At 45.1% G+C, this 15432-nt stretch overlaps 2 protein-coding genes across 6 annotated transcripts in view; one reads left to right on the top strand and one right to left on the bottom strand.

The window, feature by feature from the left end:
• The window catches only part of SMAD4 (SMAD family member 4), a 57261-nt gene extending 55644 nt beyond the window's left edge, over positions 1 to 1617 (bottom strand). For 3 of the 5 annotated variants that reach the window (XR_006602128.1, XM_045065632.1, XM_045065633.1), the window contains exon 1: positions 1211 to 1617. The gene's annotated coding sequence lies outside the window, so the exon portion shown is untranslated. The remainder of the gene's footprint in view (positions 1 to 1210) is intronic. The other 2 variants (XM_045065630.1, XM_045065631.1) reach the window with 2 other exon arrangements.
• Positions 1618 to 14260: 12643 nt separating this feature from the next.
• On the top strand, positions 14261 to 14968 carry LOC106004214 (classical arabinogalactan protein 9-like). The gene has a single exon (XM_013048541.1). The coding sequence runs from the start codon at positions 14261 to 14263 to the stop codon at positions 14966 to 14968; it is 708 nt and encodes a 235-aa protein (XP_012903995.1).
• Positions 14969 to 15432: the final 464 nt, after the last annotated feature.

The raw sequence follows: 15432 nt of genomic DNA, 5'->3' as shown, positions 1-15432 counted from the left end.
ATGCAATGTTCTAAATCTGATTACTTTGTGAAAATATGCATTTCTTTATTCTCTCTTAAGACGACATGGTCTCTTCCAACAAAAATACTGAACCTACTTTTTAAAAGCCACATAATCGAACGGCCATCAAGCCTAAAAAGATGCTAATTCTGGCAAAAGTCAAAGGTTGTTAACAAAAATTAGCCAATATTACATGCCTTTAAATAATTAATTCGGACTAATTAAAATGATTCCACATTGTTTTGTATTTATAATTCCGGAATAACCGGCAATTTCACCCTCAAGTGTGATGCAAAAATTAAAGGCATTAAGAAACTAAATTCAAAATAAATAATTAGAAATACATACGTTCATTAAAAAAAAATTGCTGGGGTTTTCAAGGGGGGAAATAGCTATCAATCACCAACAGAGTTTTTAAAAACCTACGTATACCCGCAAAGAAATCTTTCAAGTTAACCACACACACACACACACACACACACCCATTTTTTGGAAAATCTTGCCTGAGAAATCACAACCCCAGTTTGGGGCATGTGATGGAGCCACCGCCCTACATCCTACACCAATTTCACGCTCAGTACTTATAGTCCCAGCAATAAGATAAACTGTGTCTTTATTTTTTATTAGGGGTGGGGTGGGGTTGGGGGTGGCGGTCAGTTAGGTGCTGAGGCTGCTGCCCGCATACCGCCATCACCCACCATACTCCAAAAGTAAACAAATCAAAGCCAGAAACAAAACCTGGAATGACACCACCAACCATGAAGGGAAAGTAAAGGACAAAGAGAAAACAAAAATTTCCTTGAGAAAAAGAAAGGACGGCAGGCCATTTACAACTTTCATCTATACCCTAGGCGCCACACTCCAGCCCGGGCTGGGGCGGACAGCGAAACTACTCAAGAACAACAAAGAGAAGCGGCGGCCGCGGCAGGAGTCCCGGTCCGAGTTCAACTTGATTCTGCCACACGCCGCCAGGGGAGTTCGGGGCCGGAGGACCGAGCCCGGAGCCCGAGGGACGCGGGGACGCGAGGCGCCGCGGCCCCGCCGGCCCGGCCCGTCCGGGGGGCCGCTCTCGCTCTCCCGGCGCACCCGCCGGCCTCCCGCTCGCTCCCCGCCGCCGCCGCCGCCGCAGGGAGCCCGCCCCGGGGCGGGGAAGCTGCGGGCGGGGTGCGCGGGCCCGGCCGGGGGAAGGGGAGGGGATATGGCGCGTTACCTGGGCTCGGGCGATGGCGAGGAGTGTCCGCTCTCCCGCCGCCGCTCGTCCGCGGAGCCGCCGGGCCCGTCGCTCCCCCGGCGGCCGGGAGCGCTCCTCGGCCCCCGCCCCGCCGCGTCCGGGCCAGGCCGCCCCTCCTCGGCGCCGCGCCGCTGCCTGCGCGGGCCGCCTCGAGCTCCCGGGCCGCCCCGCGGCGGGGTGCCTCTCTCGCGGGGCGCCCGGCTCCCCTCACCCGCTCCCGCCCCCCGAGCGGCTGTGGAGTTGAGGGGAGGGCGGGAAGGGCCTTCGGAGGAGAGCGGGCGGGCGCGAACGCGGGCTCCGCCACCCGAGCCGCTCCGTTACCGCAGCGGCGACGACGACCAGGGCCGTGTTGTTGCTGCCAACTTGTCGAGAGGACACTGAGCATGCGCGCACGGAGACCACATCCGGGTAATTTCAGGGTTTGGCCCTTTTTCCCCCGCAGCTTTCCTTTCTCCCTGCTGCCCCCGCCTCCCGCCCGGAGTGACGGGAGGGTCGCTCTGCGCCTGCGCCCGTGAGGCAGCGCCAGTCGGCTGGCTGCCCAGAGTCCCGTTCTGGGCTCCGGCCCTGGCTTAGGGCGCTGCCGCACAAAGGGCTGCTTGGAGGGAGTTCATCAGAAAAATTGGCATCCCTTTGCAGAAAAGTACTCAAGCAGCGCGGGAGAGCTCGGAGTAGAGTGGGCGTCCAGTAAGTGTTTATAAATAGCGATCAGCCGGCCCTTGTGTTTTGAGGACCTGCGGGCACAAAAATGAGACTTGGACAGCCAGCTCCGGGGTGAAGGTGGTTGTAGCGGTTCACTTTGGAAAGAAACTGGCGACGACCGCACCTTCCGTTTCCACCAGCCCTGGATCACTAGATCCAAAACTGTTTAAACTTGCCAAAACCCTTTTGGGCTTAAGGGATGCACAGGAGAGTCGAGGAATCTGGGAATTTGGAAATCTGGTCAGGTATTAGGAAAAGTGAGTAGAAGAGATTTCGGTGGAACCTCAGAGTTGGACGGGACCTTCAAGGACCTACAACACACCTGTTAACTAGGTTACCTGTTGGATAGGGAAAAGCATAAACTCTGCCTTTGAATTAATACTCTATTTGAAAGTTTTCCAAGATGCATGGATTTCTTTTATATTTAAAAAGTTTCAGAAAGCACATACTAATTATATAATTTTTTAATTTTTATTTTATTTTTTGCTACCACCTAGAAAATACTTCCATTCAGGGTCACATGAAAACTAAATACTGGGGCGTTCTAAAATCATTTCTTAAGTCTCTTCACCCTCCTACCTTTCACACACAGTGTCCTACCCCCCACCCTATTTCCATGCTGTCTTCCCTACCATCACATTCTGTGCTCTTACCTCCTATGCTAAAAAGACTCTATAACTGTCATCTTCAATGGTCCTTACTCCTGGGGTTCAGGAAGAATTTCCAAGACTAGTCTTTTTTTTTTTAATGTATTCTTTTTTTTTTTTTTTTTTTTTTTTTTTTTTTTTTTTTTTTGACAGCGAGAGATCACAAGTAGGCAGAGAGAGAGGAAGGGAAGCAGGCTCCCCGCTGAGCAGAGAGCCCGATGTGGGACTCGATCCCAGGACCCTGAGATCATGACCTGAGCCGAAGGCAGAGGCTTAACCCACTGAGCCACCCAGGTGCCCCTCCAAGACTAGTCTTAAGGTAATTCATGTAAAGATCCGCCCCTGCTATATATACTATTTAATAAAATTGTTCAGCTTGAGAAATCACCTGAGGACAAAGCATCCCCTTTCAAAACTGTCCCACCTGATGGAACAAAGTAAAACTCTCACCCATTACTTAAGGTGCATCATCAACTCAAGATGTTTTTGGTTGTTTTGTTTTGTTTTGTTTAGAGAGAGTGTGCTGGTAGGGAAGGAGCAGAGGGAGAGGAAGAAGGAGAATCCCAAGCAGACTCCGTGCTGAGAGCTGAGTCTGATGAGGAGCTCAAACCCACAACCCTGAGATCATGACCTGAGCCCAGATCAAGAGCCCAATATTCAACTGACGGAATCACCCAGGCATCCCAACCCAAGATGTAAAACCTCCAGGGCAATTCAAAGGGACAATTCAGAACTTGGTGTTGTGATGAGAAAGTGAATGACCTGAATGAATGGGTTATAAATTCTTTCCCAAGTCAGGCTGTTTCCATTTCTTTGCTATCAACATAATTGAAGGAAGGTCTAAGCAGGTGATTTAGTAATAGATTAGCATGTGGTTGCTGGGCAGTATACCTCAGAAGGAGTTAAAAGTAACATCACTCTAGGGGCACCTGGGTGACTTGGTTGAGCAGCTGACTCTTGATCTCAGCTCAGGTCTTGATCTCAGGATCGTGAATTCAAGCCCTGTTTTGGGCTCTGCACTGGATGTGTGTGGAGCTAATAGTAACATCGCTGTAACTAACCCTCTTCCATTCTCATCTGTGTTAGTTATTACTTTATAACAATTTAACCACAAACTTAGCAGCTTAGGGGCGCCTGATTGGCTCAGTGGGTTAAAGCCTCTGCCTTCAGCTCAGGTCATGATCCCAGGATCCTGGGATGGAGCCCCACATTGGGCTCCCTGCTCAGCAAGGAGCCTGCTTCCCCTCTCTCTTTCTGCCTGCCTCTCTGCCTGCTTGTGATCTGTCAATAAGAAAATAAAAAATCTTAAAAAAAGAAAGAAAGAAAGAAAGAAAAACCTTAGCAGCTTAAAACAACACACATTTGTTAGTTCACAGTTTCTATGGGTCAGGAGTTTAAGCAGGGCTTAGCTGGGTCCTTTGCAAGATCACATAATGAAGCTTGACTGGGAGAGGATGCACTTCCAAACTGTTGGCAGCATTCAGTTACCTGCTGGCTGTAGGACTGAAGGCCTCGGCCCCTTGCTCACTGTCAGCTGGAGGTCCCTTCAGTTCTTTTTCATGTGGCGCTCTCTGTAGGGAAGCTTACAACATGGCAGCTTCCTTCTTCAAAGCCAGCAAGGGGGAGCGTCTCAGTGTAAGATGCTGGTAACAACCTTCTGTAATATAATCATGTATGCCTTGTCACATACATCCCGTCAGCTTTGCCATACTCTGCTGGCCAGAAGCAAATCACAAGTCCCACTCTCACCTCACTTAAGGGAAGGAGACCACACAAGGGCATGACTGCCAGGAGGCAGGGATCATGTGGGGCCACATCACAGTCCACTACCCCATCAATTTATTTATGCAAATAATAATCCCTGCAACCCAGCCTCCTCAGAATTTCTCTCCAGGTTGTCTTCACTTTCTTGCTTAAGGGAAACCTGACTTTCCCCCTGGAACAGTGAAGCCCTTGCCACCCTCCCAAGTGGTGGCAACTTGGCCATCTCAGGCAACTCGACCATAAGCCTCTCAGACTGTCCCTGGAAGTGGGGTAGGTGTCCTCCTTGGTCCTCAATAGATCATCCCCCTCTCACTACTAACGTGCAGGTTTAAATCTGGTTATCCAGGACCCCTCATCGTTGCTTCCATTTCCCTTCATTTTTTCACTATTTGCTCCCATCAGTCATTCCAATACCACTTTGGTCTTAATTCTAGGTGCTCCTAATGTACATGTGGATGATCTTCCCAATACCCAGACCTCTCAGTTCTTTGACTTCTCCTCCAGAGATCTTGGCCTACCCTAACTCAACCACTCACTCCCATCGGCAGAATCGCAGAAGCCTTACCAAACTGCAGTTTCATCATAATCACAATTTCAAACATCTTACACTCTGAACACCATCTCATTTCCAAATTTCCTTGTAGCAACTGTTCAAAGTACATATCCACTCTCTCCTGTACTTACCCAGCTTAAACCCCTGGCTGATCATTGTATCACTCCATTGCACACACCTTCAACCCCAGTACTTTCTTCTCCCTTTGCTCTGCATGCTTGGCAAAACCACAATCCTGGTCAAGCCAGCTGTCCACCTACTCCACACCAGTACCCCTGCATCTGAAAGTGGCTAGAGAAAAACACAATCACACTAGTGAGTTTCACTTTAATTTCATCACTTTTAACCACCAGTGGGCCCTTAGTGCTGCTCCAGAATTCCACTTCTTTCCTCCATTCTTCTGGATTTCACACCTCTCTGCCCTCTAACCTACACTTCCTTGCCTTTCATCCTCATTTCTCAGTTAACAACCTTGCTTTCTTTTTCATTGAAAAGATTGAAGCAATGAAATGAAAATCTCGCAGAATCCCACAATCTCATCTACCCGTACCCACATACCAACATCTTTAACCTCTTCTCCACCTTACCCTCCATTATGTAGTTGAGTTTTCCATGCTCTTAGCCAAAGGCAGTCCCTCTGCTAAGGCACCGAATCCCAATCTTGGCTCGCCTAATCAAGATCATCAACATCACTCCAGCTATTACACCCCCCTTACTTATCAGTGTTTCCCGCTATGCTGGGTCATTCAAATCACTTATAAGCAGTTACTTCTCTAATCATAAGAAATCTCTTTGATTCACTTCCACCATCAACTACGACCCCATTTCTCTACTTCAATTCCAACAGAACTTCTAAAAGTTTTCTATGCTTTCTGTCTCTAGTTCTCCCCCTCTCTGTAGCAGAATACATGCCATATGATACAATTTATAAAAAGTTCAAAAACATGCCAAATACAATGCCTATGATAGGACTATATACATATATAATAGAATCATAACAATGCACACAAGGTTACATATGTGGCATATTTTAGGGGTCCAGCTGAGCCGGGCTCGTACCTTCTCTTAGTTCAACTCCATTCATGCTTTTATTCTTACCACATTATCAAAAGTATCAAGGTCAACAATGAACTTCATATTGCCTAAGTCCAATGCTTTATTTGGAATTCTCATCTTGATCGACCTGTCTGTAACAGCTAACACAGCTAATTACTTGATTCACATTTTTTTTAAACCGTATCATCTTAGTTTTCCTCCTTCATCACTGGTCCGTCTTTCCCTGTTTTATTTCTTCTTTGTTGATTCTCTTTTCCCAGACCTAGGGCCTGGCAATGACCTAGGGGTCATTCCTTGGATTCTTTTCTTTTTTTATCTATACTCATTTCACTGGTGAGTCTCATTAGGCCTTCTAACTTTCAATACCAGTATCAGAGATACATGATATCATCATATATGATGACATTTCCAAATTTATGTATTCAGCCCAGACCTCTCATCTGAACTCCAGATTCTGATACCCAGCAGTCTACTGTACATCTCAAACTTTCGCCACAGACTGAAAAACATCCTCCCTCAAACTGTTCAACCCACCAATTTTCCTGTCTCCGTTGATGACAAGTCCATTCTTCCAGCTGCTCAGATGAAAAACCTTAGAGTCATGCTGGACCTCCCTCTTTCTTTTACATCTCATATCTAGTCTAGATTCAGAGCCTCCCTTAGCATCTCCACTGCTACGACCCCCCGGTTTAAGTCACCATTATCTCATGTTGGGATTAGTCTTCCAAAAGCTCTTCCTGCTTTCAGTCTTACCCCTTAGAGTCTATTCTCAACATACTAACCAAAGGGGTCCTCCCAAAACATAAGTCAAATCATGTCACTCCTCTGCTTAAGTCCCCACAATGACTCCTCGTCTCACTCAGAGTAAAAGTCTTTGTCCTTACAGTAGTCTACAGGGTTCTACAAGATCTGCACCACCACCGCACTCCATCGTTACCTTTCTAATCTCATGTCCTATTATTCTCCTGGAAGAATCTGCTACAGCCTTATTAGTATTAGATACCAGCCACATTCCTGAGTTAGGGCCTTTGCGTTGGCACTTCCCTTTGCCTGGCACACATTTCCCCCAGGTGTCTGCAGTGCTAACTCCCTAACTCCCGAACTCCCGAACTCCCTAACCATCTTTAGTCAAATGCCATCTTCTCAATGAGGCCCATCCTAACATTTTTTTAAAATCACAACTCATTTTGAACCCTACACTATACCCCAGATCCCTCTTACCCTGCTCTATCTTTCTTCATAGCTCTTCTAATATGCTGTATTATTTACTTATGCTTATTGCTTATTATCTATTGCCCCTCCCCACTAGAATGTAAGCTCCACGAGGTCAGGGATTTTTCTGTAACGTTTACTAACGTATCCTAAGTGACTAGAGTTGCTGTTGACAAATAGGAGGTGCTTAATAAATTGTTGAATAAATGAACAGGTGTTTCATGCTTCTTCCCCAAAACAGTGAAAACTAGCGATAGAGTTGATCTAAACTATATCTTATTCCTGTAAAAACTATTCTAAATTTTAATTTTGATATTTCATCGGGGTGCCTGGGTAGCTCAGTCATTAAGTGTCTACCTTCGGCTGAGGTCATGATCCCAGAGTCCTAGAATCAAGCCCCACTCATATCAGGCTCTCTGCTGAGCAGGAGGCCTGCTTCTCCCTCTCCTATTCCCCCTGCCTGTGTTCCCTCTCTCACTCTCTCTCTCTCTGTCAAATAAATAAATAATTTTTTTTTAAATTTAGTAGTTCATCAAAATTTATAATATTTTATGTTGTTTATACCAATTAGGTATTCAAAATTATATATTTTTAAAGACTTTATTTATTTGAGAGAGAGAGAGTGAGTGAGCACAATGTGGAGGGGGGCAGAACCAGAGGAAGAGGAAGAAGCAGACTCCCCTCTGAGCAAGGAGTCCTACTCTGGGCTTAATCCCAGGACCCTGAGATCATGACCTGAACCAAAAGCAGACACTTAACTGACTGAGCCACCCAGGCGCCCCTGAAGATTGTATTAATAATACGGTCAAGATGAATGTTTTAAACTTGGAGACTCAATCAAAAAATTTTTTTTAATTTTTAGGGAACTATGATAGGCTGATCAATAAAAGACTTTCCAGCCTAAAATCTCATATTATCATGTTCAGGAGCAAGTGGAATGGAAATGCAAGATAACGAGAAAAAGAGTGATGTAGGATTTCTTTTTAAGAAAAGCTTGTTCATGTATTTTTTAAATGGATGATAGGTACATTATGATATTTAGATCCCCTTGGATACACTTACAGAATGATGTAACAATCTCATTTTAAAATGCCAATACTTATTATGCCAGAAATAACAAACTTTGCCATTATTTAAACTTAAGATGAAACATTTTAGATATGACCTTTAAAAGTACAAGAAGAAGCGTGGTTTCTCAAATTTCTTTGAAGAGACATGCAAGCAAGAAATTCTGAAGACCACCATCCCAAAGAACTCCAAGGGACCTAAGCTACCACTTTTCCTGAGACTTCTTCAGGTGAAACATCTCAATCCCATCTCCATCTCTGCCCTGGGAAGGCTTGAAAGCCTTCTTGTCCTGTTGTTTTCTTTGATGGCTCACATCCCGGACTTGGAGCTTCTCCAGGGTCAGGAGAATATAGAGCTTTTGGCTTTTCATTCCAGAAGTGGAGGGAGGGAGAGCTCCCACTTCCAGCACTGCCCAGCAAGGCAGAAATAGAATAATTTTTAATACAGAAGTGACCTAGCAATTGACAGGGCCAGCCATGAGTTTCATGACATTTCAGAGTTAACCCAATGTTTTTAAAAAAGAATCTAAGTTGCCCTTGAAAATCATTTAAGATTGCTTAACCTAAACACTATAAGCATTTCCCACTTTCCTAAAGCACAATAGTAAACTCTGTCATCTCCTTTGACTTGAAGTGCAGGAAATTATGTTTGAGAGCAACTGATGTGCATTTGGCCCTCAAGGGATATGTTCTTTGAGCTTCATAAGAGGCCAAAGACTCGATGAAGAAAGAGAAGATGGGTGGAACCAATGCTCCATTTTATTTACTTATTTATTTGTTTATTTATCTATCTTAATGTACTGAAAAGCTAGAATAACTGCTATCCATGCCAGATCCAGCAAGGGCCACAAAGGCAGCTGTGGACAGAATCCCAAGGGTAGGGAAGGGGTGGAGGCAGGAAGGAAGGAATTAGGTGGGAGGGGAAGGGAAATCACAGCCCACCTTTGTCTGGCACAAACCAAGAGGCAGCTGACAGCAAGGGACAGGAGCAGTACAGACCCCTCTGTCAGTCCTAACCATTCATGCAATGCACGTTTTCCTCAATACTTACCAGGTACCAATTACAAAGGGATTCAAAGATAAATTTACTATAGTCCATGCCCTTGAGTCAATCCTACTCTACTGGGGCAAGAATGACGTGTTAATAGATCATTCTGATGATGGGGTCATGGAATACGGTGAGAAAACAAGAGAAGGAACAACGCTTGCCTGTGGGAGTTCAGAAGCCTTCACAAGAATGTGGCATTTGAGTTGGCTTTTGAGGTAAAGTAGGAGTTTGCCAATAGAAAAGGACTGGGTAAAGACTTTCAAGGCAGAGAAACAGGCTACAGACATGAAAGTGGCTGGCATGTTTGTGGAATGGATGAAAAAAGAATTCAATATATAGCCATAGATATACATATATACAAACAAAACAAAAAACAAAACCCAATACACCCCTTATAAAGAGGGTACCCATTACAGTATTGTTTGCCATAACAGGTTGTTGGAAAAACTCAAATGTATACCTAAAGGAGACTGGATAAAATAAATTATGATACATCCATACAATGAAATGTTACATAACTATAATTAAAGTGTAGTTTTCACTGTACCCTTATGGACAGATCTCAAAGGTTTACTGCGAAATGACAATGCAAAGTCCAAAATGATATGTATATTATGTTATCTTTTCTGTTAAAAGAAAGAAAAATAGTATGCGTTTATAACAACAATGGTTGTATAGGTTGTATAGGGTGGACTGGGAACTGGATGGGAGCAAGCTTTTCACTATTAATATCGTTTATTCTTGAACCCTGTAAAATGCACTACTTCTTTAAAAAATTAAACTGAACCTTGATTCAAACTTGGAATTCAAAGTGACTGGAACGTATATGCTCTCATTCTTCTCCTTTAAGACTCAATTGATAATCAGGGCTCCTGGCTGGCTCCGTTAGAAGAGCATGGGACTTTTGATCTTGGGGTCATGACTCTGAGCCCTATGATGGGTATAGAGATTATTTTACAAAAATAAATAAGATGAGTAAAAAAAAAAAAAAAAAGAAGAGAAGAAGAAGATTTGGTGATCCTCTAGGATCCCTGATGTTTATCAGGATTGGGAGCCCTATCTTTGTTCTGACTAGGTTGTGAGTTCCCTAAGGGTGGAAGTTCTCTTGAGGACTTTGTATGCAGCAAGTGTCAGAGAATGTTTGTTGACTGAATGCGTAGAGGAGAGAGGTGAGAGGTGAGGGGAGGGGAGGCTGGAAAGAGATACAGAGCCAGACTATGAAGGAAGATATGCTGGTAAGTATGGAGAACATGTATGTTTGTGTTTTTACGGTTTTACTGAGGTACAATTTACATTGACAAACTTTTTAACATAGAGAGTTGGATGGATTTGGGTAAAGGTATACATCACACGATCCAGTTTGGAACACTGCCTTTGGCCCCTTTGCGGTCAAGTCAACCCCCACCCCCACATTCCTGGCCCCAGGCAACCACTGCCACACTTCCTGTTTTTAAGGTTTTGGCTTTTCTAAAATTCCCTATAAATGGAATCTTACAACACGTAATTTTTTTGCATCTGGATTTTTTCACTCAGCGTGATGTTTTTGAGATCCAAAATGTTCCTGTGTATATCAGTAGTTAGCTCCTTGTTATTGTTCAGTAGTATTCCATTGTGTGTATATGCAAATCCATAGAAACAGAAAGATTGGCAGATTTAGTGGTTATCAGGGGATAGAAGGAGGGGAACTGAAAGACACGGGTTTCTTTTTGAGGTAATGGAAATGTTCTGGAATTAATGCTGATGTTTGTACAGCATTGTGACAATACTAAAAGACTCTGAGTTGTATACTTTCAAATAGTTAATAAACTTGTGCACTTGAAACTAGTGTAACTTTGTGTGTCAACCATTCTTCACTAAAAATAAACAAACAAACAAATTAATAAAATAGTTAAAATTCATAGAAACAAAGAGTCAAATGGTCGTTACCAGGGGCTGGGGAGACATGAGGAAATGTTGGTCCAAGGGTACGAATATTCAGTTATAAGATGAATAAGATCTAGGGACCTAACATATAGCATGGTGACTTTAGTTAACAAGACTGTATTATAGGGGTGCCTGGGTGGCTCAGTGGGTTAAGCCGCTGCCTTCGGCTCAGGTCATGATCTCAGGGTCTTGGGATCGAGTCCCGCATTGGGCTCTCTGCTCAGCAGGGAGCCTGCTTCCCTTCCTCTCTCTGCCTGCCTCTCCATCTACTTCTGCCTGCCTCTCCATCTACTTGTGATTTCTCTCTGTCAAATAAATAAATAAAATCTTTAAAAAAAAAAAAAAAACAAGACTGTATTATATACTTGAAAGCTGCTAAGAGATCCTAAATATTTCCACCGCCTAAAAAAAAATGTCATTTTGTAAAATGAATAATATGTTACTAACCTTATAATGATAATATTTTACAATATGTACCTGTACCAAATCATCACATTGTATACCTTAAATTTACACAATGTATGTCAACTATATCTCAATAAAGGTAAGAGAAAATAAAATGATCAAAATGGTAAATTTTATATTATGTACATTTTATCTTAAATCTTACATTTTAGGGGTGCCTGGGTAGCTCAGTCACTTGCGTGTCCAACTCTTGATTTTAGCTCAGGTCATGATCTCAGGGTCATGAGATCGACCCCCAAGTCAGGCTCCACACTCCACACTCAGCAGGGAATCTGCTTGAGATTTGTTCCCTCTCCCTTACCCCTCACCCTGTTTCTCTTTCTCTCTCTCTCTCAAATAAATAAATAAATCTTTAAAAACAAATAAACAAACAAAAAACCTTAACATTTTAGGTAAGCATCCCTAACAAGGTTACTAAGCAAATAGTCCTCAGAGGCAGGCTGACTTGGTTCAGGTCCCCATTTCACTCCTTACTAGCTATAAGACAGTGGACAAATCATTCTAAGTCTCCATTTCTTCACCTGTGAAACAGGGACAAAAACAGAGCCTGTGTCACTGAGCTATAGGGAAGACTCAGTGAGATCATGCTGGTGAAGCACTTAACGCGGTACTGACAAGAAGCTAATTAGTATTAGCTAACTTTTTAAATCCATGTACACCAGCCATGTGTCATGACTATAAGATGGTTGAATTTATTCAATTCAACATGAAGCAGGAATGATTCTCAATCTATAGGTGGTGAAACTGAACCATCAAGAGATTAAAAATAACTTGTCACCATATGGAGGACCATTCTATAAAATAATTGGTCTATAGCTTTCAAAAATGTCGTCATGGAAAACAGACTGAAGAACTGTTTCAGACTGAAGGACACCCAATAGACATGACGATGAAATGCTGTGCATGGTCTTGAGTTGGGTATGTAAAAATGGGGCATTCTTGGAACAACTGATGCAACTGGAATACCGACAGTAGATTAGATAATAGTATTGAATCCATGTTAGGTTTCCCGATTTGGGCAAGTATATGTGCAGGGTCAGGATTAGGGTGCGGTAAGCAAGGCTCCTAGGAAGCCCTCTCAGGGCCACTGACTCAGACCTTCCCTGCCTCCCCCTGAATCTGGCCCTGGTGTTTCGGTGATGTAAGAGAATGTCCTTAATCTTAGTAAGTCCACACTGAAGTATTAAGGGGAAAGGCAGACCTATGTGTATAACTAGCCCTCCATTAATTCCAAAATAATATATAAGTAGAGAGAGAAAATATTAACAATTGGTGAGTCTGGGTAAAGGATATGCAGAAGTTTTTTGTACTATTTTTGTAAGTTTTCTCTGAGACTGATCTCTTTTTTTTTTTTTTTTAACTTTTTACATCACCTGCCCATGTAATGAAGTTCCTTTAATAGGAGAGCTGGATTTGGAACCCTCTGTGGTCTCCAGCGCTCTGTACAAAGTGCAGTATGGAACTGTCCTGCAACCCAGATCTGAAGTCAAGACCCAGAAGGGCCTCCTGACCAGGTGTCTCCAAAAGGAAGTGGCCCAGATACTTTCAAACGGTGTTTTTTCCACTTGAACATGATCTTGAACACGATCATGCAGATTCTGATTCAGTGACTCCGGTAGGAACGGAGCATCCACATTTCTAACAGCCTCCTAGAGGAGGTGATACAGCTCGTCCCTGGACCCAGAGTTCTAAATGCAAGACCCTAGACTCTACATTCCAGACCTCTAGGTCCTTGAATGCAAAATCTCCTGAGGAGGGGAATAGGAAGGAAAACCAACTGATTCAGGAGGCAGTCCACAGCTGTGATGCCATCTACTTCCAATGCTTTTCAATGATAAACTCGGCTTTCTTTTTTCCAAAATCCCTCATTCAGGAAACATGCTGAGTGATCCTACTAGGTGCCATGCTTTATTTTGGGTGAGGAACTGGATGGTGACGAACATTAACTGAACCACCTAAAATTTATCCAGCCTCTTTCTTCTCCTAGGAGACTCCAAATCAGCCTTAAAACTACATAGTTTTTGGTCCAAACAAGTGAACGTGGCATCTGTCTCACTTGGTGTCACAGGCACAAAAGGGAACATCACAGAGTGGAGGGTGCTGGAAATAACAATTTCATCAAACACAAAAACAAAACATTTTTTTTTTAAAGGTAGAGTTGGCATCCTTTTAGTGATAAAAGATTCTTATAATGAATATTTATGCAAAGGGTTTGAACTTTCAACTCAGGGGAAAAGCAGATTACCCTACCATCACCAAAATCTTTTCTTATTTTTTTTTTAAAGATTTTATTTATTTATTTGACAGAGAGAGGGAATACAAGCAGGGAGAGTGAGAGAGGGAGAAGCAGGTTTCCTGCTGAGCCAGGAGCCTGATGGGGGGCTTGATCCCAGGACACTGGGACCATGACCTGAGCTGAAGACAGACACTTATGGACTGAGCCACCCATGTGCCCCTCTTTTCTTATTTTTAAAGCAATTTTCTGGGGAGACAGACTGGAGGAAAGTAATTAACTTTACCTTGGACGAAAATTGCAGTTACTATTTTCTTTTAAAGTGTTCGAGTATAATCAAGTGCCACTTTTTAGAGGTGGAAATGAGGCATTTGAAGGAGAAGAAGGATGCTGTGTGCGTTTGGACAGCACTTACCTGGCGTCTGCTCCTCCCTCCGAACGGGCTGTGGGAAGGATGCAAGGCGTTGGTTCTAAGACTCAGCCTTGCTGTCCCCTCCTCCAAGAAAAGGTGCCTGGCAGAAGCGCCCACGACACCTGCCACTCCGAGACTTGCCTTTCCCTTGCCCCCGGCGACTGCTGCCCCTCCCCTCTCTGCCGTTTTCTCTTCCCTTTTCCTATGCCCGGTGGACTTTCACTTCCCGGGCCCTTCTGACAAGCTGCACCCAGCTGCTGCCTTTGAACTGTCGCCACGCTCCCTGCCCCCCGCCCCCCACCCCCCGCCGCCCACGCACGGTGACTCCCGCGGGGGAGCGCTGCTGCGGGTGGAGCCTCCTCCCCGGCCGGACCACCTGCGCCCCCGCGCGCGCATCTCTCATCAGCAGGGAAGTGAGAACGCGACACCCTGCCGGCCGCAGGCAGCCCGGGCCCCTGGTGGTGGTGGCCGTTTGCTCCCGCCCGCTTTTCAGGGCGGCTGGCTCACGGGTGGGCTCTCACCTGGTTGGACAGGAACACCAGCCCCGTCTAAGAAAGACGCTCCGGCTCCGAAGCGCCTCCGCAGCCTGGACGCCCGGCCCGCCCTTCCCAGCACACTGATCGCTGGCGCCGTGAGCGGGCTGCGGGAGTTGGTCTGAACCTGCCAGAGGCCACGGGGGCCGGGGGAGGGGGATGTTAGTTAGAATGCCGGGCCTGACTCCCTTAGCCACAGTCCACAAAGGCTCCTTGGCCGAGGTTTTTTGTGGAGGGTTTGACCCAAAGGCCCAGGAATGCAGGCTTGTGCGGTGCTCCCCTACAAACTGCCCTCCGCCCTCACTGCTCCCCCAGGAGCAAGTCCCAACCGATCCCTCAGCCAAGGAAAAGGCCACGTGGACCATCCCAGGCCCAGGTCCAGGGTCGGCCTTCCCTGCTTCCCTCCCTCCCTCCACCATTCCCCATCCCATCCAGAGGCCCAGCTCTCCTCATCCAGAAAGCCACAAGCCACCCCTCTGGCCCTTGATTTGCTCCTGTCCTGTGTGTTTACATTCTACTTCATTAGCGAACAGCGGCTTAGAGGTGGAGGTTAGGGATGGGTTTGTGAGTCAAATGAGCTCATGTTCAA

Source organism: Mustela putorius, unplaced genomic scaffold (assembly GCF_011764305.1).
Source record: "Mustela putorius furo isolate JIRA1106 unplaced genomic scaffold, ASM1176430v1.1 tig00003858_pilon_pilon_pilon, whole genome shotgun sequence".
Classification (NCBI taxonomy): domain Eukaryota; kingdom Metazoa; phylum Chordata; class Mammalia; order Carnivora; family Mustelidae; genus Mustela; species Mustela putorius.
The sequence above is the reverse complement of the archived record's forward strand: the minus strand, read 5'-3'. Positions and strand labels throughout refer to the sequence as shown.